Source organism: Amia ocellicauda, chromosome 1 (assembly GCF_036373705.1).
Source record: "Amia ocellicauda isolate fAmiCal2 chromosome 1, fAmiCal2.hap1, whole genome shotgun sequence".
Lineage (NCBI taxonomy): Eukaryota > Metazoa > Chordata > Actinopteri > Amiiformes > Amiidae > Amia > Amia ocellicauda.
The window spans coordinates 19,514,476-19,541,312 of NC_089850.1; the positions used below are offsets into that span (position 1 = coordinate 19,514,476).

At 41.3% G+C, this 26,837-nt stretch overlaps 1 protein-coding gene across 1 annotated transcript in view; it reads left to right on the forward strand.

The window, feature by feature from the left end:
- Positions 1 to 26,837, forward strand: part of smyd3 (SET and MYND domain containing 3) — a 224,055-nt gene that overhangs the window by 13,916 nt on the left and 183,302 nt on the right. Inside the window, exon 2 of the mRNA XM_066697874.1 lies at positions 24,141 to 24,204. Within this exon, the coding sequence (XP_066553971.1) occupies positions 24,141 to 24,204 (64 nt within the window). The remainder of the gene's footprint in view (positions 1 to 24,140; positions 24,205 to 26,837) is intronic.

A 26,837-nucleotide genomic window follows, 5' to 3' on the forward strand; every position in this document is an offset into this window, starting at 1 on the left:
GTCCATTTTAAACTAAAGTGTCATGTGCTGGATAGGGATTTTTTTTGGAGGGGGGGAAATCTTCAATTTCAAATGAGTTCCCCTCAGTAAGCTGAAGTCTTCATTCCTTGCGTTACTGTACAACTTAATTTGCAAGATGGAGCAGGAGGAGAAACTGCTACAGCTGTTCCTTCAGTCGAAATGGGGCAAAAAAAAAAAAAAAATCCATGTAAACCAGCGCTGGTCTCTGCTGAGGGCGCTGTTCCAGCTAGGCCTTTAAATTGGTTAATGCGATTCGTGCACAGATCCATTTCTGTTACTCCTGGGCCTTCACTGGCAATTAGTCAACTGACCTGAGAAATAATGTAATCTCAGACAGATGCAAATGAACGTGGCTGAGGACTGATAGAAGATTGATCTGTAAATAAATGTATACGCTGGTCCAAATTGCTTTTGTGTTCATGCGCTGCCAATGAATGACAATGTCTGTATCAATCTCTCCATCTCTATAAATAAATTTAAATAAATTCGTGGCAGATGGGGAAGTGTAGGGCGGGCAAATAGCATGTATGGGCTGGAATCATAGAAGCTTGTTATTGCTTTACACTGCGGACGGACAGATCTACACTGATTTATTGGGTTAGTTTGGAATCGGGGCCCTGTTACTTCGGGTGTTACTTGGCTGTACGGTATCTGCTGTCAGTAATCTGGATCTCAGATTAACAAGTGTGGTGAAGGGAAATGTCCAAATGTTTTAGTGTTTTTCAAGGCAGTTGATGAGGACTTCCCTCTTGCATAGACACAGTGCTGAGGGGAGAACAGGTATTTCACTGCCCCCGAAGAAGCGGAAGACCTCACACTAGAGAGAGGACTCCCTTAGTAACATTATATCTTGACCATCTCTGTAAGACAGTATTTAAAGCCTATTATGTTTGTGCTATTACTTATAGTGTGATCGCCCATAGACATTTTCATATCCTGTGTTGCTCTTGCACATTTTCATCTTTTCCATCTCCCATTTGTAATCATTTCAAAGTACAGATGTAAGAGGGGGTGGGATATGGATCTAGATGTGTTACATAGCAGTTTGTGACATGTAGTCTTTGTTAAAGTCCTGAAACTCATGTAGATTAAAATGCAGAGGCACCCATGAGACAAGAAGTTAAATTTCGCTTTTTAAATTGGTAATAACATTACCCACCCTCGATGTTGAGTATGTTTGTGTGTCGGGACTTCATAGGGCAAATACTGCAGGATCCTACACCAAGACTGTCTCTTTATGAACCACTATTGCACTTCTGTCATTTTTCAGTTCTGTGAAGTTTTTTGTTTTTGTTTGTTCCCCCCCCTTTACTCAAGCTTTGTTGCTGCCGAATCCCAGTCTTGGACACAAAGTAATTGCTGGAAGATGTCTGTTAATCTGCTGCATCTGATGTTCCCTCGTGCTTTAGTAACTTAAACGCAATTACGCTGGCTTGATCTCCCTCTGTGATGATGTGGCACATTATACCAAATCCATCTCCCGAGAGATGAGGTCATCACGGAAGGCCAATCTGCCAGGAAACAGGCCGAGTGGCACCTCTCGGCTACAGAGGACTGAGACTTGGCAGATGCATTAGTGAAATTTCACAGAGCACGAAGCACAGTGTGGGTCCTTAAGACACCATTGTAAGTTCAGGGCTTCTCTGTTTTCAATCGGCTAAAAGCATCATATGGTGGGACTGCAGACTGTGGGCTCTCAGTTGCAGTCCTGGAAAACCTCAAAGTGTTTGTAGTAGGTCTGTATTGTAGAGTATTGGAGTAGTAGAATTAGTATAATTATTGTCTAAAGTTCAACTCCATTTGTTGTATACCCTTATGATAGTTTACCACAGATACCTGACATGTTACTATTACAGTTTTCCACTCTACCAGTTTTACCATGCATTTAATTTGCTTTGCCCTGGTTTTCTATTGTTTGTATCATGATTTGCTGAACTATACCTATACATGATTACCTTAACTTAACTTGGCTTTCCTACACTTTACTGTTTATTTACCATGGTATACCACAATACAATATTAGAAGAATATTGCAGGAATTAAATTCCTTAGTACGTGATTTATTTTCCAATCTGCTGAACTCTAAATTAAGAACACGTTTGTTTCCTTATCTTTTTTGTGGTTTGCTCGTCTGTAAGACATAAATATCTTATTTAATTGTGTTTTATATATATCTGAAATCACTGAAGGTACAAATTAAATACGCCTGAGTTGCCTTTGAAATGCCTCCTTAATGTGGAGGTCACGGCTGTCCAGTACATCTAAAAAGGCTTCATTCTGTCATTTTCTGTAATTCTGTAATTGAATCACTGGACTCTGCTGAAGTCTGTACCAATCAAGCTTAATGTAAATTGATCCATCTTAATGGCTCTCCGTCGTGTTAAAGTTCACCTTGCCCATGGCTACGTTTACTCATTTAAGGAATATTACATTTTATTGAAGTTTTCCTTCAGCAAATCAACAGAAAAGGAGATGGGAATCATGACATTTTTGGCACATCACGCACAAATAAAGAAGGATTTTAACACATCTGCTCCGTCTTCCCCCCACTAACTACTAGTCTTTGTCAAACACTTTTGCATGTTATTCTAATACTGTACAGCTCTCTGCAATGTAGAGCATTGTACCACAGTACACCTCTTACTGTGTTTTTAGCACACTGCGGCACAGTGTTTTACTGTAAAATAGCTGTAGGAGAAGTTAGTGTTGAGATGAATGGTAGAAGAATAATAAAGATTTTGCAAGACTTTGAACAAGACTCATGTTGTCACATGCAGAGTAATAAGAAAGATCAGATACTAGAACAAGAAGTAATGCAGACACAACACAGGTCTTGTAAGAGGTCAAGACTATTCCACTCTGTGACTGTATTCTCCTCCCTCCCTTGATGAGTGAGGGAGTGTGTGTGAATGTTTTATGATTCACACAACAGACCTACACTGTTCAGAAAAGTTGGCCAGTTGTGTGAATGATCTGCTTGGCACAATGCATCTAAAAATATTAACAATAAGGACCTCAAATTATACAGCTGAATAAAATGGGCCATTACATCATTGTTGGGGTTGTCTTCTGGTTTGTTTGTTTATTTTTCTATATAAATTGGCCTGTATCACACCTAGACCCACCTAGAAGGTCAATGTTATATCTTCATCTGTGCTAGAGAAGTTAAAATCATGATATCCGGATGACTTTCACTACCCAGAGAGCTGCTCTGATCTTTTGGTGTAGGAGGGAATAATGGTGGGGCCCTCTGTAGACTGAAATCAGAGCCATATTATCTTGTCAACCTTTTAACAATGGCTGACTCCAATACACAACGCGCTGTACAGGATATGTTTGAGCCTTCGGAGTCGGAGCACTCTTCTGCATGAACGTGAGGATGGATACCGCTGAATACCGCTAACCTCTTGGCTGTTTTCTCTCACCCCGATAGCTACACAAACGCAACAAAAGACCTGTCCCTGCTGTACCCAGTAAAGCCAAGTGTGTGTGCCCTGTTCAAATCCCATATTGTCACTCAGTGTAATTGCTATTAAGTAAGAAACAATAATGGCACTAACGGCTTATCATCCCTGTCTTGGCTGGCAGTGCAGATACATTTACAATTTAATCTCCTTTGCTTAAATTAGTCGGCTGTATTGAATACATAATATATATCTGGGAGGATGGTTCTTATCTGTAGCATTAGGAATGTTTGCTTTAATTTTTAATTTTTTTTTGTTTTTTTCGAGATTTCCCAGTGTTTTGAAATAAATTATTTTTCATCTCGTGGCTCCACGTGTTGTAGGAGTAGCCAGCAGAATGATTAAAAGCAGAACAAAAACCCAAGACTCTTGTGCTTAAGCATAGCCTTCTCTCTGTATGGGCAGATAGTATTATTATCATCATCACCCTATTCTGTATTGCTGTTAACCTTGTGAAATGGGAAATAGGTTGTCGATTTGTCTGCAAAAGTTAAAGTATTGTTAAGGAAATATTTGCTAACGATGCTGGTCTGGGAGTGTCTCAAACCCCAAGCAATCCCACCCTCTAACTGTCCTCTCATGAAAGGGTAAACGAGATGAAGAAAGGGTGATGCTTTGCCACGACTGGCACAGCTCCAGATAAACGAGTGCAGGTGCTGCAGGGCTTGCACATGACTACTTCACACACTTACTGTGGGCCTTGCCCTGTCATACAAGTGATTGGCATTCGTAATCCAACAAAGTGCATGGGGAAGTGCAGGCCCGATCCCCGTGGCTTTCAAACATGATTTGATAAATAATTACTGCCCATTATTGTGAAGGGTGACCTAAAAAGAAGATGAATATAAAAAAAAAAAAAAAGTCACACGCCAAGAATAACATTGAGGTGTCAGGCAGCTCCCTTTTGCACTTTCACTGTAATTAATCACTGTCGGAGCCTTTTACCTTCCCCTGCTCGGTTACTTTGTGGAGATAATTGGCCGGTGCGATTACTGTTTTGCACATAATGAGACCTCGCTAACTTAATTATTAGCATGACTTCATTGAGAGCGAGCTTCATGTATAGCGGCTTGATTTCAGGTGGGCGGGGGAGCTAAGATGCAATTAGCTACTGCGGTTTGTGTTTGCCAGTGCAACCTAAGGGGAAATTACACACAGAGTGGGGTCTGATGAACCCTCTGAAGGGTTACCACAGTACCCTTGCACTGTAATCTGGCAGTAAAGTGTCTGTTCAGGCCGTGCAGTGTTTTTCAAAATGCACCTGGACAGCGAGCTGATTATTATTGCTCTATTTTTACTGGCACAATGTTGTCCTTGTGCCACAGGCTTTGCCCGTGGCTAAGGAAAGCAGTTCAGACATGTCACAGCCACCTGACAAGGGTTGCTCATCTTAAACCAGAAAAAACAAAGAAAAAGCTATGACCTGTTTGTGACTGAGGTCTGTCATTATCCCATTATCTGAATCACCTTTGCTTCTGAGGTGGAGTCTTCAGCACCAGCATGTTCAATGAGATGTCTTGCAACTGAGTGGTGAAACTGGGCATCTGCTATGAAAATTTGAAAGGGAGGCTCGAGATAGTGGCGACAGGGGGGTGGCCATGTTCATCCCACACGCTGCCAAGCCCCTCTTGCAGGGCTGTAGTGGCCAGTGTCTTGTACTCGCTGGATTCCTTGTTACCTCACAAAGGTCAACGCTGAACGGTACACTGTTGGGAAGCTCTGGTTGCAAAGGCAAGAGGACACACCAAAGCATGGAGGAGCACTGAATAACCCCTCTTGTAAACATTTCTGGTGATGGTTGATTTGGAGAACTTGGTGCTTCAGTCATGTTTAGGTTCTCTGCTGGACCTACAGCTCTGCGCTGTCATTGATTTTTGCTACGTGATGCTTCACCACACTTAATTTCTGTTAAGTGCCCTCCCTGCTAAGCTGAAGCATCAAGAACATAACCGGTGACTAATTCTCTGTAGATTTATCTGTGGTTGATATGATCTAGAACTTGTGGCCATATACATATTAGTAGCATGTAGCAACCACTGGGAAATCAAATAAACCTCTCTCTTCATACTGTACATATACAGCACACTATACAGAGAGGTTTTTTAATGACAGAGAGGTTTTATAAATGGAGTCTGTGTGCAGGGGGAGCCGATTGCGATGAGCACCCAAGGGGGCAGCTGCTTCAGACTGGATCATGCTGATGTTTCCTGGCTTCCACAAACCTTATCTGTGGTCTGGCTGCAGCTAATTGCCAAGTTGTGCCAGAGCTTTAATCTTAAGATGTGGGAAAAGGACTGTGCAGTATTCGTATCCCCATACAGTGCCCTCACTTTGTGTCTGTTTACAGAAGCTAAATAAAGAGCAACATTAGAAGGATAATTGTTCGGTTTTCTTAAGAAGTTCTCTGTGGTGTTTTTTGTGTGTGTGGAGGGGGGGGAGTGTATTTGTAATTCGTTCTAATCACTGTGGGTCTAATCGGGTTTCTACATCCCCGATGGCCTGATGTAAACAAACTATTACCTTTAAGTGTGGCTGTGGACAGGAAGAAACCAAGGAGTTTCTACCCTTTGTGCCCTGAGTTTGTCACATGTTTATCACCCTGCTGATTTTTTGACCATGTTTTTACCACGGTACACCACACCTTTACCATCATATACAACACTAAACTGTACTATATTTTGACCAAGGTACCCACAGTACACTAACATTTTTACAATGTTTTGTATTGTCATATGTGACCAAAAACTTTCATACAGTAGCAAAAAGTTTCAAACCTGCTTAAAACATGTCACGTGAGCGAACAATGCCATACTGGACTAAAGAGTGTCCTACACAACCAGGAACTGTCAGAGGGGTCAAGAAGGTGTCATTGGAACTAATAATTATAGTTTTGCAAGAGAAAAAAAACTCTGCAGGTTCTCATGCGTTGACTACATGGATACGCTGCACACACAGGCTGTGAAACCATTTCATATCTGGACTCAATTTAAAAAAGGGGGCTGTTCTTTGTCGGCGAAAGTACATTTGGTGGTCTTATCTTTCATATCCGTTTGGGGCCTTTTTCTTTTACATTTTTAAAGTTTGCTTTGATGTCCCAATAAGAGCATTTTTGGGCAGTTTTGTTGGCATAACATTAGATTCACATACCATGGCACCGTTTCTGATGATAATTTCAGTGTTTTAATAATAATAAACCATCTTGATTGTTTCTGACGCATGACGCAGCCTCAGGACTTTGGGAGAATTTATCTCCCGATTTTGGCTCAGAAGTGGGGAGGAAAGTCTCTCTGATAACCCTGCAGAGGTTGTTTCCTGAAATTCAGCTCTAAGCCCTGACAGGAGTCCAGGAATAGTGACAGAAAGCATGAGCTAAATCCCCCAGAAGGCTCTGCTGTAATGGACTAAAGTAGAGGCCGTAATAGTGGCTGGCTGTCTCAGCTGAAGGTTGCGCCGCAGACACTGTGCACTCCAGCTAACGAACCGTCCGATAAGGATGAAGTCATTCAGACAGAGAGAGAGAGAGGGCAGACCGCGTTTACCCAGATATCAGTGTGCAGAGCACTGCAGAGACGAGAGAGCACAGTCAGGGCTTTGACTAAGTGGAAGTGCTGAAAATAGAGCTGGAATGAAAGCTGCAGCCGACCAATATTCAAGCAACAGAGGTATACATTATTGAGTGTGACAGAAATTGCTTTCCTTGCCACTGTTGTAAGCAATCTAAAAAAAAAAGCTGAGATGCCTTAGCTATTGCTAGCAACATGCATTTATTTATTTTATGTATTCATTTATGCCATAACAAACAACTAGCCTATTGATTATGAACACAGCTGAGAGAGGATTCTACAGCTATAAACGTAGAGCCAACTGGCTGTCATTTCCCAAATAATAAAATAGGTCTTCGTAAGTAAAGATAATTTTCAATTTCTGCAGAGCATGATTAACATATTAATAATAATGAAAAAATACAATCAAGCAAACTACAAATAAGAAGATGCCAGGGACTCTCACTAGCTTTCAATATTTCCTTATTAGATGATAAGAAAACAGCAGTGAAGTACCAGTAATTCACATTTTCCTGCTGTGCTTAAATGCTTAGATGTGATGGAAGGAAGAACTGTAGTGTTCACACTGTTTTATTGAGGAGTTTAAATTAATTATGACCTGCTATGTTGTAATCAAGTTACATTTCAACAATGTCTGAAGCAAATGTCTCTAGAAACATAACATGCGCTTTGGACTCCAAATACTAGGGACCATAAGTGTTTTATTTATTCCCCATTTCTCTCAAATTCCTTTTGTCTCTGTCTTTACAATATTTGATGCAACACATTTCCTATTAGATTTTCTTGTCATGCCTTTGCTGTTAATGAAAAATAACATTTCAACAATATACGCTATTCTCTTCTTTTTAGAACAATGTCATATTGATGTGCTGCTGGGAAAAAAAAATGTATGTGTATATATATAAATAAAAATCGTGATGGAAAGAAAAACAAATTCAGTCATTCGTGATGCATATAAATAACTGCTTTATTAAAAATGGAGCATTCACAACATTGCACTGACACAAATGGAAATGATCCTTGCCAAAGCATCCGCTTGATTTATACCCTGAGACTGCTTTCAGCTCTTTGCATTTGGTGTCGATTTTGTTTATCCTGCTTTAATTGCTAATTTCCTCTTTAAACCAATGACATTGAATTATACATATCTGCATGTGCCACCTTGTCCAATTTAGCTATCCTAACTATCCAAATGGAGAGAGATTTTGTAACAGGTTTGTTACATAGTTCGTTTGTAGTTCTTCACCCGGAGAAGCGCTTTATGTTTTGTTAGCGTTGGCTTCCTGTGAATTGAAAACCAAAAGAACAGTTTTGCAGACGGCTTTCTTCATATCCACAAGGTGCGATCTGAGTAAAACATTCTGGGTTTCAGCCTTACCTGCGTACTGTACTTGAATATTGAACAGTGAGGTGTTGCCTTTTCTTGACAGGGGCCATAGGGTCTAGAAGAAAAACGGCAACAACGCAACAGATCAATCATTCCTACCCCCCAGCAAATCAATAATAACTGCACTTCCTCGGTCTGAGATAGCCTCAGCAGAGAAGCCTAAAAAGTTCTTAATGTTAGCAGATGGATACGCTTCACTTGGCAGCAGATTAAGGCTGTTCAATAGCAAATATGGTAAAGAAGATTGGGGAACTCGCCGGAGCACGAAAATCTCTGACCTGCTGGCTATTCTCTATGGGATGGATATCGATTCTGACTCCCCTCCTCCCCAAAAAAGCAGTGTTGTGAAGTGTGGTCCATACGCTTAGCATCTGCTGGAATCAGAGACCCAGGCCCACGCCAAATCAAAACTATTCAACTATTCTATTTGTACCTTTTGCGTTTTGATTTTTAAGATGACCAACTTCAGACCAGGTATGGGTTTATACTTAGCTTTTTGGGGTGTAGGTGAAAGTTTTGATTTGGTGTCGCTCCTAGAAGAGACAAACCAGATATTTAGTGATCTGCCTCTATATGGTTTTGCTCACCAAGGGTGCTAAACGAGAGATCGCACAAATTCATTATAATCTCGTAGTTGTATACCAAAGCGATTCAGTTTTAGTGAGTGCACCACAATGTCTGGTTGCTGACAATGACAAATCAACTACATATTTTTCCCACTGGGCACTTTCCAGTGCAATGCCAAGCATTTTATAGCATTTCTGTTCCAAGCATGCTATACGGTGAGGTTTGCTGTAATTTCGGGATTTTTTAAACCCTGAATAGACTTGTATAGTAGAAGGTCAATGTCTTTTGACTTGACTGCGTTTGTTGCCGGACACTTCTGTTTGGGAATGCGGATGTCTTGTTCGAGATTTGGGTGGTCCTCCTCCTGTTCCTCAGTTTAAAACTCTGTTTAATGTAATTAATTGTTTCCTATTATTGTCTTTCTGGGGCTGGGGTTTCGTGGCAGCTTCAAGACTGTTGGCTGTTCTGCCTACCTCTATATAATCAGCTGATATGGCCATTAAATGCTCCTGTGTTTATAACGTTCCAGTCCTTCACACCCATTTTGCATTCCCAGTACAGCAGTCTGTTCAGAAATCCCCAGACCAGATTGTCAACCCCTTGATATAATCTCCCTCGTTAGTCCCCGATTATTTTGGTTCATGAAATATTGTTCGTCCTCCAGGGTCCCCCCGCCCTCCGGTTTTCCATCAGAAGTGGCCAGTGTGAAGTAATGGTATGACCAGTGGAGATGAGATTCAATTTCTACGCTCAGTCATTGCAGCATTAGAAGTAAACAGCGCTTACAAGTGAAGTCTTATGAAGATCCGAGCCACTGTCACTGTGACGCACACAGGTTACAGTCTCCATATCCCACTGCCTTTTACTTATTAATGCTGTATTGTGCTTTGATAACCTTTTGTAATGGGTCCTTCTTAAATCCAAAACCACAATAAAAGCAGGGTGTAGGTGGTGTGTCAGTGGAAGCGATCTCGGCCCAGCACAGCTCTGGAATGGCTGCTCAGAGGATTGCCAGTGCAGGTACGCAAGCCCAGTTTAATGAAGTGTCGCCGAGGTCAATTGAGCGGCAAGAGAGGAGTCAAAGTTCAACAGGACTCATCTCGTCCAAATGCAGCCACTTATCAACCAAATTTAAGCCCTCTCTGGGAGCTACCTGGCTCTTTATCAACAGGACCACGAGAATGACAGATAGTGGGATTTTCATTTAGTTTTTTTCTGAGCGCCCTCTGCTGTGTATAGCGCTGCAGAGAGATTAACACCATGCACAGGAGTAGACACTTATCCACAAGCAGTCCGCATATGTCATTTGCTTAAAAAAAAAAAAAAAATGTAGAAGAATGTATTGATTTTGGTCAACTGGCTGCGCTCACATTAAAATAAAATTACAAGTAAGGTATTATAAATGCTGAATCTAGATTTGCCATTACTGCACTGCAGGGTGTTTGCAAGGAAAATTGACCATTGACTTGAACTTTAATTCAATTCCCTTTCTTTCCTACCTGCAATTGAGAGCTTGCTCTAAAAAACAGGATAAAAGGTTTTTTGTTTTTTTTTGCTGTTGCCGTGCTCGGGTTTCACACCAGCACCTTTCAAATGCACTGCGGTGCACCTCTCTGAGTGTGCTGTCTGTAAAGGACCAGGTCTGCATGACCTCCTGTGTTCCCATCAAGCACTCTTTTCAACACGTCCCCTTAAAAGCAAAAGAAAAGGGAGCGAACCTCCTGCTCTGGCCCTGAGCAGCTTTTCATTTCAATTCTGTTTGATTTGAAGGCAGATCCTGAATGTGGCAGATAACAGCAGACAGGTAGCAGTTTAATTCATGTACCAGTCAGAGCTGCATTCTGTTTGGTATAACGCAGCCCTTTAAGTATTATTCCTGGGTGTAGTTCTTGGAGTAGGGCGCCTAACCTGTCTTTTCCCCAAGCCGCCTCTTATCAGCGTCCCCTCGTTTCACGTTAGTCCGATTTCTGTTAATGCTCAATGTGGGCGCCTGCGATTATGAGGAGGACTGTAATGGAGGCCTTTCAAAGCTTACTGTTGCAGTATTGCATTAATTTGTGCCTCTGGAAGTCTGGTCACGGTACACGACTGCCCAGCCCTGCTTTGTACGCTGGAAAGCCTGAACACATGTCCAAGAATGCAAAATGCAGGTAAAGAGTTTTTACAGCGGGTAAAAACACAAAAACAGTAGGTGTAATCAACTTAAGTATCTTAATGTGTGCATTGTCTTCTAAACGAATGAGTTGCAAAATAAATAAACGTTCTATTTTTCACAGAAGCCATAAACTGTTCATATTAATTTATGTTTTGAGTAACCTCCACATGCTGCGTGTCCAGACTGCTCCTGGCTGGTTAATACTGAAAAGCAAGTAAAGGAAAGCAGCCTAATTAATTTCAGCAAATGCCCATTGCATCACCTGGCTGGCATTCAGAATCCGCTGATGTGTCTCACTGACCCGGTGAGTCTTGCATGAACTCTTGTGGGTTTTTGTGTTCCGTTGTTTTTTCCCATTTCCGGGCTGCGGGCGTTCTTTGTGCTGACAGAGTCCTTTACTTTATAGCCTCCTTCAATCCCCAGACCTCGTCTCATTGGAACCGCTGCGCATGGCGACCTGCAAGAAAATCCTGTTGAACTCCTGACCTTGCCGGCGCTGCCTGGCCTGCCTCTGCCGCACAGCCATTTGCGTCGGTGCAATAAAGCAACAGCCTGGAGCCGAGGCAGTTAAAGCCCAATTCACCTTCACTTCTGGAGGCCGACCAGAGCTGAACCCTAGCCTTGGGCCTGTCAGGTCCCATTACATTCAGAGAGATTTGCAGGAGGTCAGGATCAGGATTCACCCAGCTGACAGGTTCATAGACTCCGAGCTGATCAATTTGGTGTTGTAGAAAAAACTAAAGAAAACACATTTATTTATTTATTTGTTCCGTCCTTCATCTAGAATTAGGAAATCGCATTTGCACATAAGCTTGTTACAGACCCAAGCTTTTCTCCTTGCACTGAAGTAGGATTGTAAAAGTATGACTCACTAGAAGACATGTAAGCCCCTTCATTTTTTCCCTCAAAAAGTAAATAAACAAAATAAGCTCCACAGCTGCAGTTAAATCTGACAATAAAGGTCACACTTGGACATAATATATCTACTTATAGTTAACTTCATGGCTTAAAATATATAGTTCTCTTGTTTAATTCAGTTGTCACAGACTCCTATATATAGCGTATGTATCACACAAGCCTGGTATTGGGCAGTTTCCTTATTTACAGTGTAAAGGACACACTTTTGTTTGAACTTATTACCAATAATTGCAGTGATTTGAACATCGGTGACAAAAACCGCAAAACACAGCATGGATTGTTCATGAGCAACTGGGTGGCAGCCATCTTCAAATGCCACAAATCAGTCTGTGCTGTGATTGCAAAGTAAATGGCGCTCCTGTATTCCAGTGCACAGCACTCTGGAATGGCTCCAGAAAGATTGTGTTATTCCCATTCTCCCACCTACATCTCTGTAAACATGCACTGAGGCATTTCTCGCAGCGGCAACAAAAAGCTCTGATCGCACCTGTTTAACTGGGATTGTCTCGATACATAATGTAGCATATGCATATGCTACATTATGTATCAAAAGTGTTTGTTGTAACAAATCCTTTTAATATTTTATTGGCATGAATATTCATTTTAAAGTTCATTCTTGTTCTTGCTTGCGTATGTAAATAGACTATTTACCTCCATATTGTGTTATATTTATGTGAGAGAACTTATCCTTATTGAATGCACTTAAGCCCTAGTCCAAAAAAAAAAAAACTAACTTCAAGCTATCAGTGAATCGCAAAGTAAAAACTCTTGTCTTTATGTATAAGTAGTAGAAAGTTCCGTCTAATAAAAATGCAAACTAGCTGTGATTGCTGAGGAGTGGGTAGGTTCACATTATTTGGTCTAGACGAAATCCCATAAGGCATCTGTGCACTGTTCACTAATTAGAACAACCACATTCTGTCCACGGGTTTCCGCTTGGTTTGTTTTGGCAGGTTCTTCAGTGCCTTAAGAGTTGCATTTTGTTGGCACAGTGTTTTATGAAGATAGAAACTTTCTCATTGAAATTTTGAGTCTAACAAAATATCTATACATATATTTATGATTTTTAGAGAGTTCAGAATTCAGAATTGTACAGTAGAGGCCAGTAAAATTATCCATGGGACTCTACTACATCTGCGGTGGATGAATAAAACAAACAAAACCATAATGAAAAAGGTTTGATTTCCATGTGAGGTGATTGATATTAAACTGTCTGAATGTAGCAATCCCCTCACTGGTAAAAATGATTGCAAATTACTGGTGTTACTGCTTACATATTTATATAGAACAGGAGCCTGCTCACCTCCCACGTGATTTTTAAGGGCTGAGAAACAAATCTCGTTTTATTGTGCACCACCTGTACCGCACCCATGAAGCCACATTTAAAGTGTGTGTAGCTTTACTTCAGTTGTCCATAGAAACACAGAAAGAGCCCATCTCTCTCTGGCATAGCATTGACTTGGATTTACCACCTAATAAACCCAATTTAACCCTCTAGCGATCGTCAGCGTGCGGAAACAGGTGCTCAGATTGTACTGTACGCTTTGCAGAATTGCCACAAGATTGAATTACCTTGTATCAGATCTTATTAGAAAATGCATGTCTAACAAAGTGTGTATGATTTAACATGATGCCTAATGGCACTCATGGAAACCCCAAGGACCTCCTGTGAAAGCCTGAGGTTTATCAGTGACATGTTTTTACAAACCTTTTTCTGTTCTTTCCTTAAAGAGCCTTGATGGTTTCCAGTTAATCCCTGGCTGTACCTTTGTCTGTTCCTGAGACTATCAGTCAGGTTGTGGGTCCCTGTTTGTCCCCAAGAATGAAACAGAGTTGCCCTTCGTAAGTAACTCTGCTGTAGGGGTTTTTGATTACTGTACATAATTCACCCTGATGACCTGAACATCTCTCTGTATACAGGTCTAAATCTGCCAGTGGGGTAACAGTCAGTAGTATTCATTTTAGTTTACTACACATACAGTTGTTGTAGATGCACAGTTTTTTATTTTTATCTTTTCTCTTATAGCGGATAAATAAAATCTATAATTCATTCAGACCTTTTTACATTGTTGACTTTAATGCCACATTAAATTGCTTGTGTTCTGTGTGCCTGGTTGACAGGACGTGAGCACAGAGAAATCGGCACAGAGAGCGAGAATACAAAAACCTGGAATTGGGCTGTTATTGCCTTTCCTTTATTAAATCCAAAACATTCCCACCAGCTTCCCACAGCGCAGTCTGTCGTCCTGTGCTTGCTGAATTGCAGGGTGTTGCAGTATTTTATGTGGAGCTGGGTAAGGTACACCACTGGGGAGCAGTGTTAGCACACAGCAAGAGGCCTGTAGCTCCTTCTGGATGAATAATGCAAGCATTAGGCTCGCTATTTCCAACATTAAGTTTGAGGAAAAGGGAAATAAAATCAGTAAATGTATAAATATATACAATAAGGCCATCTGGGTAGTGGAACAGCCCAAGGAATGTGTTTGCTCTTTGTGCCAAAACTGTCATCTATTATTATTTTTTTCTTTCTAAGAAGGCTAGGCATTAGAATAAGTGACTCCTGAGATCGCTGCACATCTTGCTCTATGGGAACAATTGTTGGAGAAGCTGAGAAGCCTGTTGTGCATCTGACAAGAAATAATAAAATAACAGGATTTTGGAGATGACTTCTGATTTTCTCCTGGCTTGGCTCTCCCTTGCGTGTGGCTGCAGTGTACCTCAGGTTCTTGTGAAGCAATATAGATGTGTATGTGTAGACGTGGGAAGGGGGTACTGAGATTCTGTAGCGCCCCCTGCTGGTGCATACCACAGTGATGAGGATCGCAATATAGACGATTTTTATAACTACATTGCTGAAACGCAGACTGGCTTGATTGGTTGAAACGGCAGGGAAAAAGGCGGGCAGAAGAATATTGTATGGTGATTGGTTGAGGGAAGACGATGCGTAGCCTGTTCAATTTAACAGCCAATCAGCAGCGTGGTTGCTGGCGCTCATACACATTGGGATGGCAAATGGAGAATAGGCACAAGAGTTAAGACAAATAACACTACTAATTGTAAGGAGAGCAGTGATAACAATAAAAGTAACACCGTAGAAGCGAGTGCTGAGCCTTTAGTAGAGCAGTACTTGCATAGTTGTAGTTAAGACATGTTTTTATTGGGCCGCCCTGCGCTGTTTTTAATGTGCTGATGATTTTGCACTTTGCTGTGTGAATCTAGTCATTGTCAATACTTTAATAATATCCATCTTTATTGTTATTTTTGCTATTCACTTTCACGTTTGTGTCGGCAGGGATTTGCCTAGTATTGTGTCCAGTGTCGTGATCCAACTGTGTGTGCTGAGGTGTGCGCATGCGTGTTTTGTTTTTTCCACATTGCTAACTATAATCCTGTTCTCGCAAATAAGTTTGTGTAATAGTAGTAGTAGGCAAATCTGTTTTTTCCCATCGTTACGGGATCAAAATTCGCGTGTGTGTTTGGTATATGTGTATTATATGACTGTCTAATCTGTAAGCTCCTCCTTGCAAAATACATAAACAAATTGATACAAATTGACGTCATGATTTTACTTTTGGCCTGCAGCACCCCTGATCAAAACGTCTCCCCGCACCTATATGTGTTTGGGTGTGTTTTCCATGATTTTAAAATAATCTGCTTCAGAAGACAACTAGCGGTTATTGTTGCTTTCCCATTGCATTTGTTTTTTCAAAGAACCCAGGGACTGGAAAATATCATTCAGCTGTAGTGAAGGACATACAAACGTGTGGGGATGTGTTTCAGAGGGGTGAGATCTCCTGCTCAGGGTTTGTCCCCCAGGTGGACCACTGCCACTGTGCTGAAGGGTCCGGACTGACATTAGTCTCTTCATCTGAACCACCATCCCTAGACCTGTCTACAGTTCCTGCAACCCTAAAGTGGCCTGGACTTACAATAAAGGCGATGATGATCTCCGAAAAAGGGAAAAACATGAACCTGTTCCATCCAGCCACAGTCATTTATATATTTTTTTCTGCAGACTATATTGACATCCAGAAAAGGAGGTTGCAAAATAAATGGTGCTTGGAAAAAAAAGAAATTGATCCATTTGCAAAAACACCTCAGAAGCACTCTTGAACCTTGAAATAGTGGCTGTACCGATTTGTTTCCGGGTTCAGTTGAATCAATGCATGGTTGTAAAATGCGAAAGCCATGTGACTTTAATTGACTCCACTCTACTCCTTTGAGACAAGGGGCAAACACTGGGGCAATTATCCTGGCCCTTTTATTTGTTTATTTATTTTTATTTTCTGATCCTGTGCACAAAACTGTTAAATCGACTAAGAAGCTTAAAAGTACGATTTGGCTTTATTTTGTTTGTACTTTGTGATTCTCAAATCAACGGGAAGGTGCTTTGGATTAGAATAAGAAGTCTGTTTACTTTTGCACTTTGCTGCCGATGCGGTTTAAATCCAGTCACCTGACCTGCTCTTCAAAGTGCTTTTACTGTCACTCGCAGGAACCGAAGTAATTAAAAGCGTGCCATCACTAAAATTAATCCCCTGTCTTAGACCATGAGAGGTTCCCTCACTGTCAACACAGAGGGCTTCAGAAACCAATCGCAGCTAAAGATTTTCTTTAATGCCATTGTAATATTGTGAGACATTGATGACTGACATTGAGGTATGTGTTGGAAAAAGACATTGCATTGAAATAGAGTATTTTAATCACAGAGCACAGCCCTAAGGTCACCATACCTTCTTCCACATAATGCTCCATGAATTATTAGCGTTAATTAACTTGGAGTCTTTAAAGGTGAATTAAATGGGCCTCCTATTCAGAGAGGGAAATAATGAGCTTAACGCCTCGTACATATTAGCACAATTTCGCTCTAAACTCCCTAAAACAAATGATACAAAATTTAGTACAGTACGCTGCTTGAGTTCATAAAAACAGAAGGTTATTTCCTCTCTTGCATCCTGACTATAGTGGGATTCTGGCTGTTCTCTCAGAGTTTAACGGTGAAGGAAAATAAGAAATAAACACATAAATTAAAATAAAAAACTGGGATTAGGTGAATTTAGTGCTACAGGGGTCAGGTGGGAGCTTTCCTGGACTGGGTTTGAGTTGTGTTAGAAGCTCTGTCTGAATGAACATGGGAGCGACAGCTCTTGACTCTGTGGTGGCCATTGACTGAGATCTGTAGTTGTGGTTGCCCTGGAAGAACTGGATAAACACAAAACTGTACTTGTGTGAGACTCATAATTGTAGGTTTCTGTTTCTCTGTCTTATAAATAAAACAAACTAATAAATAATATGAGGCTTTGGGTGGTATTAGTGGAGACCCATGCGTCTGAGCTGCTCCCAGCCCAGCGGCAGTGCCATAGTTGCAGCGCTGCGGATTAGGATGCCAGGCAGACCTGTCTGGCACCCCCCCCCACACTCACCCGGGTCATTAACAGAGGGACGCGCTGAGGGGATCAGATACGGTCCATACCCTCCCCCACCGGCCTGGAGGAAGTCACCTTGGCAAAGCATTGCAGGCGCACAGACGTGGAGAATGCTGCCTGAGGAGGGGAGGTGGTAACCATGACGACCGCTGTACTGTGTGTGCGTGTGCGTGTGTTTGTGTGTGTGTTTGTGAGTGTGTACACCTTTGTGCTCTGCTGATTAAATGTCTGACTGGAGCTCTCCACTTCACAGAGCTCTACAAGCTGCAGGCCAGGGTAGTCCAGTCTTCGCCCAAAAGATCCCCATTCCCCATTTACTTCTAAGCACTGCCCCGTCAGGCCCCTGAGGTGCTGTGATGTGGCGAGGTGCTCTGTGAATTCCTGTGAGGAACTTCAATGACCTGTTCAGGGACCGGTACCTGTGAGCTAAGCCAACAATGAACCTGTTGCAATAGGGAACAGGAAGTCTGTCGTGGCGCCACTTTTTCTGGGATTCCGTTACATGTCGTGGATTAGGTGCTCCTAGAGGCAAACTGGAATCATGGGGTGAACCATTCCATATGCATGTTTACCACAGTAAAATTGTACAACAGTATGGGATCTTCCATTTGGAAATCCCCATTAAAATGCCACAAGAATACCAAACTATGCAAACAACAATGAATAAAATAAAATCGCAAAATAAATTGTTATATTTTCAGTTTTGTTTTGTTTTGTTTTGTTTTCTGGGAAGAGTGTGAATCCTCAGAGCTCAGTGCAGTATTCAGGTCTAATACAGTCAGCTAATGTTTCCCTAAACCTGGCATCTGTGGGGTGCTTTAGGTGCCAGTCAGCAGCCTGTGGTTAGTGTCACTGTGACAGGGACTAACCGTCTGCTGGCTGCCGTGACAGTGGGAGTTCAGTTAACTGGAGATGTTAGGATTTGAGGCTGATGTTTGGCGGTTGGTGCTTTCCAGGTGTTTCCTGTGTTCCCTCTGCACTCATTTCAATGGACCTCTTATGCATTGCCATTTGAAGTTGACATCCTTCTCCTCCCCCCTGGTATGGTTGTCTTGGAAACCCCGTCCCCATATTTGCCCTTAAAAACCAGGAACCTCGCTCGATGTTTCACCCAAATCGCACATTGGGACTGTAGAGTGCTGGTTCGGTTTTCATGGTGTGGTGCGGGAGAATCTGGTAACTTTTTCAACCACTAAAGATTAAAATATGAATACTTATTTGATTCCATGTTTTTATAGACACCTATCCATTTAGGATTATAGTATCATTCCATGTAGTTTTGGAGGATCCGATAAAAAAAATGTTTTTTTGACTACAATTACAATCGGCAGAATGTCTAGTGGCTTTGTGATTTTTTTTCCCATTCATTTGGATTTGACGGCTTATGGGTGCTCTGAAAAATTTTCATTGCACTGCCAGCTTATCTTGAGGGAGTAACATTGATTGATTCCATTTGCCAAATGGTCAAAATCAACCAAATTAGGAAACCCAGTAACCATCTCGAAGCCCATTTTGTTGCAGCAGTCTTGTCGATTTCGGAGAATTACAATGCCTGTGTGGAAAACTTTCGCATCATTAAAGTTTCATTCTTTCTTGAGTGTAATTCTGGATGATGAATAAGTGCATTACATATTAATAGCAGAACAGGGGAAAAAAAAATGTAATTGGTTTGTTCTGGCCAGAGTGGGACACTGAACTATTTTTCCAAGCCAGTTGAGAAATGACTCTGTAATTAATCTGTACTTATTGCTGTAGTATCGGTGCTCTAACTTTTTACATAATGACCGTTTTCCTACAAGGAAAAACAAACGAGAGAAACTTGGAAGGCACAGCATTCTACATCGTGCCGCCAGGTTGCTATCTGATTGTGCCACTAATGATAAGCAGGCTTGCCACCTCCTCACACAACTGTAGCTGAAAATATCTGTATCTCGATCCTCATTCCGATCTGCTAACCTTATGGCAGGCTTATCACAAGCAACACATACATCTCCCCACAGATCAAAACACCCGTGCATCCATCGCTGTGTTTGTACAGCTGACGGCAGGGTTCACTGCCACCACCTAGCTCCGAGCTCAGGGTACTCATGAGTTACAGAGCGTTTGCACGGGATGTGGGCCGCTGCACGAACCCCTCCGCCTGCCCGGGGTCTGCAGGGAGTGAGCGAGCATGCGGGGGGGAGTCGCACACCCCAGCCAAAGCCCGGCCGGCTGCATTCTTGTGCACTGTAGTGTGTGGAGGATTTTGTTCTAATTTTTTTTGAGGGGATGATGCTACACTTGTGAAGTTGTGTAGGTTAAGTGTATGCTGGCATCTGGGGAGGAGGGGGACATGTACTGTAAATGGGCTTAGGGGAAGACACCTGTAGAAGGATAGCCATCGGTACTTGTGAAAGTGATGTACAAATCCACATGCACAGTCAAAGGTACTGTGCACTGGCTTAAGTCTGTGTAAATATCACTTAAATCATTTGAAATCTTTATCATGATTTACCAAAAAAGACACTTTTTACGTTATTTCCTAACGTGTGTGTGAATACCACAAGAATAACACCCGAACTGTTAGCTGAGCTCTGATGCTGATCACCTTATATGGTGCCTTAAACACCAACCCTTGTCTTTAACCTAGATCCTTAATCCTGACTAACCCAGACCTGACGTGTTGTACCTGATTATTGCTCTGCAGCTGGGATGCATCTGTGATCAATTACTGTAATATTAGTGAGAACTCAAATTCATATGGAGATGATTTAAAAAAGTGCATAAGCAGCAAAGTGGCTTTGTCCAATGCATTTCGATTTTTTTGTGTGTGCTTTGTTTCATGTTTCAAAGTGTCCGTTTCAGGCAACAGTAATTACCCTGCTGTTTTAGCTTTCTTTGAACTGTCCCTTCCCCACCATTTGATTTTTTTATATATTCTTATTTGTCCTGCAAGCTACAACACAGGAAAAAACGAAAAACCCTCCAAAGCATATAGACAGTTTTTTCCTCTGTGTTTGAGAATCACTTTTTTTACATAGTCCTGCTTCTGAAATGCTTTCTCTTTTATTGGACTCGATAAATGTCGACACATAGCTTCTGAAATCTCAGGCTGCAGCTGATTGAGCACACCATCATGGTGTGGACTAGGAGGGATCGTGCTGAATAGGACTGTTATGACAGAGTCTGGCAGAAGCCCTTATTTTTAACATACACTTTTATTAATGTAGCCTGAGAAGACATACCTCTTTGGAACCTGGGTGGTCGTGCTGTACTTTGACAAGTTTGCTTTTGGTGCACTGCATTGCTCTCCTGGCCCTGTAACCTTGGTCTAATTTTTATATTTTCCGTTTATCCGTTTCCTTGGTTTGCATATGTAGGGCAAAAAAATAGGAAAGTGGGTGGTATATTTAGTGCAGCAAAGAGTCGCGATTAATTATGACAATCTGTAGTATTTTTTGAAAGCTTGAGGTTCTGGATCGAAGGCTTGTCAGGAAGTAAAAACAACTCTGAGGAATCATTAAGGACAGATCGTTTATACCTGAATTGCTACGCCTTAGTTTAAAAGATTTGCTGTCAATATGGGAACAGAAAGTAACTAACCTTAAATGCCACAGCAAAGCTTCTGTGAGAGGTTCTCATTTGGGTGAATTGTACTAATGTTAAAATGGAACAAGGACAGATATCTCTTTCTGATCAGGTCCTTTTTGGCCATACCTAAACGTTTCCCCCCCAAAATGACTTACTGAAGTTAAGGGGGTGGAATTAGTCAGTTTTAAGCAGTTAAGGGTTTAAGTGGGGGAATTTTAGCTTTGCTGGGTAAAACCCTGAAGGTGGACAAACAGAGAGTACACACTGAAACCCAAACGCTGACCACTTAGTAATAAGAGATCCCCTTGTCACGACTGAAGTAATGTCTGTCATATAGATGATATTTCTTATTTTAGGCTCATAGCTCCACAAAGGGTGGTGATCAATGGAACGTCTTGTCTTTCAGTAACCCGCTGTATAAACCTCCAGCCGAATGCAGGTCTGTGGGAAGCGCTGTGGTGCACCCCACTGTTTGGACTGGTTTGACATTTTATTTTGCAGGAAACACTTACACCTGTCCCCGCCTCTTCTACAGTGGAGTCCCTGCCCTACGCTCCCAAGACCACGCTTAAAGGGATTAATAGCATGAAAACGGCTGTACTGCAAATAAATAAAAACTCCTTTTGCACATGCTTGTAGGAAGAGCACTTTCAGATGTGGTGTGAGCTTTATTCCCACAGAGCAGACTGGGAGGTGGGTCTACATGCTGGAGCGAGGCTTAATGTCTAGGCAATTTCCAAACACGCATCCCACAACAAATCTCTCCGACAGCACTGCAGCCAGGTTTTGTTTTTTTTCTTCACCATTTAATATTGGAAAAAAAATAATACGAGCTGTACAAGAGATGAAGTAGCTTCGATATATATATACATGTCTATATAATTTTTTTATTGCGGTGGAGGAATTTATAACCTGTCTGTGTGCTATAAAATTATACTGCCAAAAAAGGCACTGTGCTACCTGGCCTAGAAGGCATGTTGATTGCCGAGGTTAAAGTTTTGGCTCCCTTCACATAAATTTCCTGTAAGTTATAACAAGTTTCAGGCTCTCTGTGTGACAGTGCACTTTATGGTCGTGATTAATGGGTTAGTGCTTTGTGGGGCTTTGTTTCGGAGAGTGATGCGAATTGTCCTGTTTTGGCAGTCTGCTCAGGCCTGACAGCTGTAATGCTCCATGCGGTGGTGTTTCTAGTACTACTGTGTGCTTAGGAAGGAGTTGTGTTCACAGCATTGGTGACTGTGAATTTTACTGTTGATACTTACGCTCTACACATGTTGTGTGAATTACAGCAGCAAGTGCTGCATGAATGAATGGATGATTGAATGAATGGATGGATGAATGAATATGGCACATGTAACAGGTAATGCAAAAGAGGAAACGCCCCGCTGTGAAGTGGATAATGTGTGTGTGAATGTCTCTGTGTGAGTAATATGGAGTAAAATAGGGTTTTGTGCCACATAGTCTCCTATCATACTATACTGGTCTGTTCCTATACAAAGCCAGATTCCCACCTATAAGTCGGCCTTTTGCCATGAGCTGTAATTGTCACTTCCCTTGTTGCTTCACAGCCGTACGAGGAGTGTGAGTGCTCCGCTGGTCTTCTAAGACCTTCATATCTGTAGCTGGCCCTCACAAGTGCCCAGGACAGAACTGCATATGACAATAACGAGGCTTCTCAGAGACTGGAGTGGCGTCCACTGTACAAAACACTGCACGGATGTATCTTCTGACATGACTGCTTCTTCTGCTTTCTTCCCCCTGGCTAGAGGATGACAAAGTACAATATTTTTTAAGCATGCCAACATCTGCCTTATGTTTCCACCACCCAATGTTGAGTCCACCGCTCCACACTGAATAGCGGGAAAGAAAACACATTAGTACCATTTGTCAGTCGTTGCAGTGAGTTTTCAAAATAAGCAGGCCGGTTCTTGACACAGGCGAGATGATCGATGCAGCGATTTGTCTCTATCTGTGTTTAATGGCGTCCCCTTTCGTCAGTTTTGACAGCTGGGCGTAAAAAATGAGGTGAGAGGAGAGCAGTGATTCAGGGAGGTTTCCCTGGGCAAGCTGCCTGGTGGCCATAACAATTTTCTGTGCCATTTTGTCTGATTTGTTTTTAATTGGTGTCCAAGGCGAATCTCTTTTGATATCGCTGAGTTTCACTTTCAACTGATCAAGAAACCATTTAGAAAAGAAATCTCGGGGAGTTGCTGACATTCTGACATTATGTTTTGTGGGCTGCCAAAGCACTACTTATTCATTCTGAAGTTGAAAACTGGAACTGCTTTGGTGGGAAGAAATGATCCTGTGTGTGTGAGCCCAGTCTCCAGTGTTTGCTGTTATGGTGCTGAGCAGAGTTCGGGTCAATTCCATTTTAATTCCAATTGAGTTCCAGAACTCCAGGAATGGAAAAATATCAGACTTAGTGAATTGTAATTGAACTTGACTAGACTGAGCTGGAATCGGAACTGAACAATAGGAATTTGCCCTAGTTCTGATCTTGGCCACGTGAATCATTTGCAGGTTTATATTCAGCCTTTTGATCTCTGTCTAAAAAAACAGAATCTACGCATGACATTTCCACATTGCACACATCAAACACGCAACTGGACTGCTGCTTTTCACTTACAACCATTTGCTGTTTAGCATGGATTTCCCATTTCATTTATCTTTTAAGTGGCACAGGAAAAAACAGAAAGAAAATTGTAGTTATTTAGTCAAATTGCATCTAAAAATACTAATTTGATTTCCTGTAATGTTAATAGCAAGATGTTATCACAACATAATTGAGGGTACAGAATGCAAGATATATATTTCAATAATTGTCAAAAATTATTTCTGGTACCCCTTAATAACTGTTAAAGATCTAATTGATTTGAACTTATGCTTGATGAGACATTTGCTGAAAGACTTTATCGTTCTTGAAACTTCGCAGCAGAGTGAGTGCATTATATGATCTCTAAGCTTAGCCGTAGTTATAGTCTGTGTTTGCATATATAGATTGTTACAGATGTGTGTACAAAAAACTTCTTTAATCTTTCATTTTTTCCCTCCTTCCCCCATTTTTAGGAAGAAGGGACTCCTCAGATGCTCTCAGTGCAAGATTGCCAGATACTGTGATGCAAGTTGCCAGGTAACAACTGTTTTATAATTACTTTGGGAATTTGCAAATGAGAGCTGTGCTGTGCCAGCTTGGATATAGGTCAAAATCTTGCATACACTACAAAGCAGAAGTTTTTTAAAGATATGTGTCAGTGATCTTGACAAACAAGGTGAAATCTTCCAGCAGTCGCAGTGTCTGCGAGTTGTGTTTTTTTAACATAACAGACAGCTGTGAGTTCTTTTGCTTCTTATAATTTAAGCAGTAATCCATCGGAAGCAATACGCATTTAAATTTGTCACCTACGCCTTTCTGAATTAAGTAGGCTTTATTAAATTACAGTTCTGCTCTGAGAGTACAGATTTAAACAGTTACTGTTACTGCATTGTCATATTGGGGACTTTCAGTGGAGATGTGTCAGAACAAATGCAATTCTTCTGAAACATTTTTCTAATTTCATATACTTTTCTGCTGGGTGGTGGTTCCAAAATACACAAAAAACACATTGTGGGGTATAAAACATTTGTCCGTGCATTGGAAGTTATCTGATGTTTTGTTATTAGGAAATATGGCATCTTTAGTGTTAAATATGTATTGTAATGTAAAAATAAAACAGGTGTAACAGGTTCATATACACTCTGAAATGTTACAGGTACAATAAGGCAATCAGATTTCTGCATTCATACATCCAAAAACCAAACCTGAAAACACAACACCCTCATTTTAGTTGCAGGGCCTCAATGAATTTAGTCATTTAGGAATTAAAGTGCGAGTGAATCGCTTTGATTTGTTTAAAATGAATTGACTGCAAGAACCTACTAGAATCCATTTCAGTGACTCCAATTTTTGTGGTTTATAGTCACCATTATTGCTTCATATGGTGGTTGAAATGATTTTACAACAAAACCCTTAATTATTGCCCTCCGAGTGCTTGCCTCTCTAGCAGTAATTGTGAGAAGCACAATAACGAGCAAACACACCACCCACAAGTAAAGAGTGAATGGAATGAGTCTTACTGAAACGTCTCCAAAGAATAATAGAAAAAAGCCTCCATAGATCAGATGGGATTGTGTTTATCTTCTTAATTATCATTCTTTATCCACTAAAATAGGTAAAGGCACAGACACAAACAAATAGCGGTTTTACTTTTTTGGGGGTAGATCCTGTTATGACATGAAAGCCAATTAGTGGTTACACAGCCTGGCTGTTCTGACACTTGTAAAAACATAAGCTTCATTTTGTGTTTTTTTGGTGAATGCAGGTCTCTTGTATGGGTCCATGTAACAGATGTATTTTCTGAAATGGATGATATTTCCCATGCAGGCAAAATCCATACATGTAGAATTTTGATGGCCTATCATCGTGTTCTTTTTTTCTTTTTTTTTCTTTTTTTCATTTACCCACCCCAGGTTTTTGAGTTTCGCATGACGGACAGAAAAAGCTGTCGAAAGCTGATGCTGCATCTGTGTCTGAAGGGCAATTAATTTATACATCCACAAAACTTAAAAAACAACAACTGTGGATCAATCTTTTCGGGGGAAATTGAATTCCTTTCTGCGAGATCTATCGCCGCTCTCGTTTTCTTTTCGCCTGTCAGCACCCAGTGTGAGCATTCTGCTGAAATCCATGGCCCAGCTCCGGGTATAAACAGCATGAGCGTGCATTTTAAACTTCTGAAACGGACCAGAGTCTGCTGCACGCTTGGTTACACACTGTCACAGCTCCCAAGGGACTTGCCATGTGAAAAGCTTTCAGGTGACGTGACATAAACAAAATAGCTTTGTTAAAGGCAAATATTTCTTTAATATTGCCTGCGATTTGTACCTTTGTGTAACTTTTCGAATGTGACCTTTTTTGCTATGCAGTTAATGATCTTGCAAAGGCCATTGTGTACGAATAGGAAATATATTATGGATTGCCTTGTGCAATAAATGAGCATTTAAATGATTGCGTAAAAGATAGATGGAAATAAAATATTGTATCCTTAAATTGCTTCGTTCTACCCGTGACAGTGGAACATTACAGTGGAAGTAAAAAATACAAAGTTAATACACGTTTAACTTCCATTAATTAAATTTAAATGCTCTTCTGTGAACAATATATCGCCGTGTACCTGTGTTGTTACAGGGAATGTAGCGTTTAATAGTTGCATTGGCAAGACATGACAAGTTAATTACATGGTCCTGCAAGCATTTCTTTTGAATATTGTAAGAGAAACAAAATCTCCCTCCCGAAGCCATACATCTGTGTCACTTAAGCCTGATTCATTGGTTTCACAGAGCCATATTTACCCAGAGAGAGACGCTGATTGTAAGCAGTGACTAATTTATGGACAAAACTGAGAACAGGGAAATGTTGTTCTGTGATTCATGTTTACAAAAAAGATCACAAGGCAGATATGATGACCGTACTCAACAACAGCGTTATACACGGTGCAGGAGTGTAGTAATGTCTGTAGAAAGCATTCCTTCACAAGGCAGTCCGTCTCAGTGCGTTTCACAGGGTGAATGCTCCAGGAACCGATGGCCGGGTGGAGGGAGAGGGCGCAATGGCACGCTATCTCGCTCAGGATGCCGGACTGAGGCTTCAGGAGAGAAGAGAATAGAAAATAAAATAAAATAAAAAAAGAATGCACGGAATTAAAGGCGTACAATTGTAATGATAGG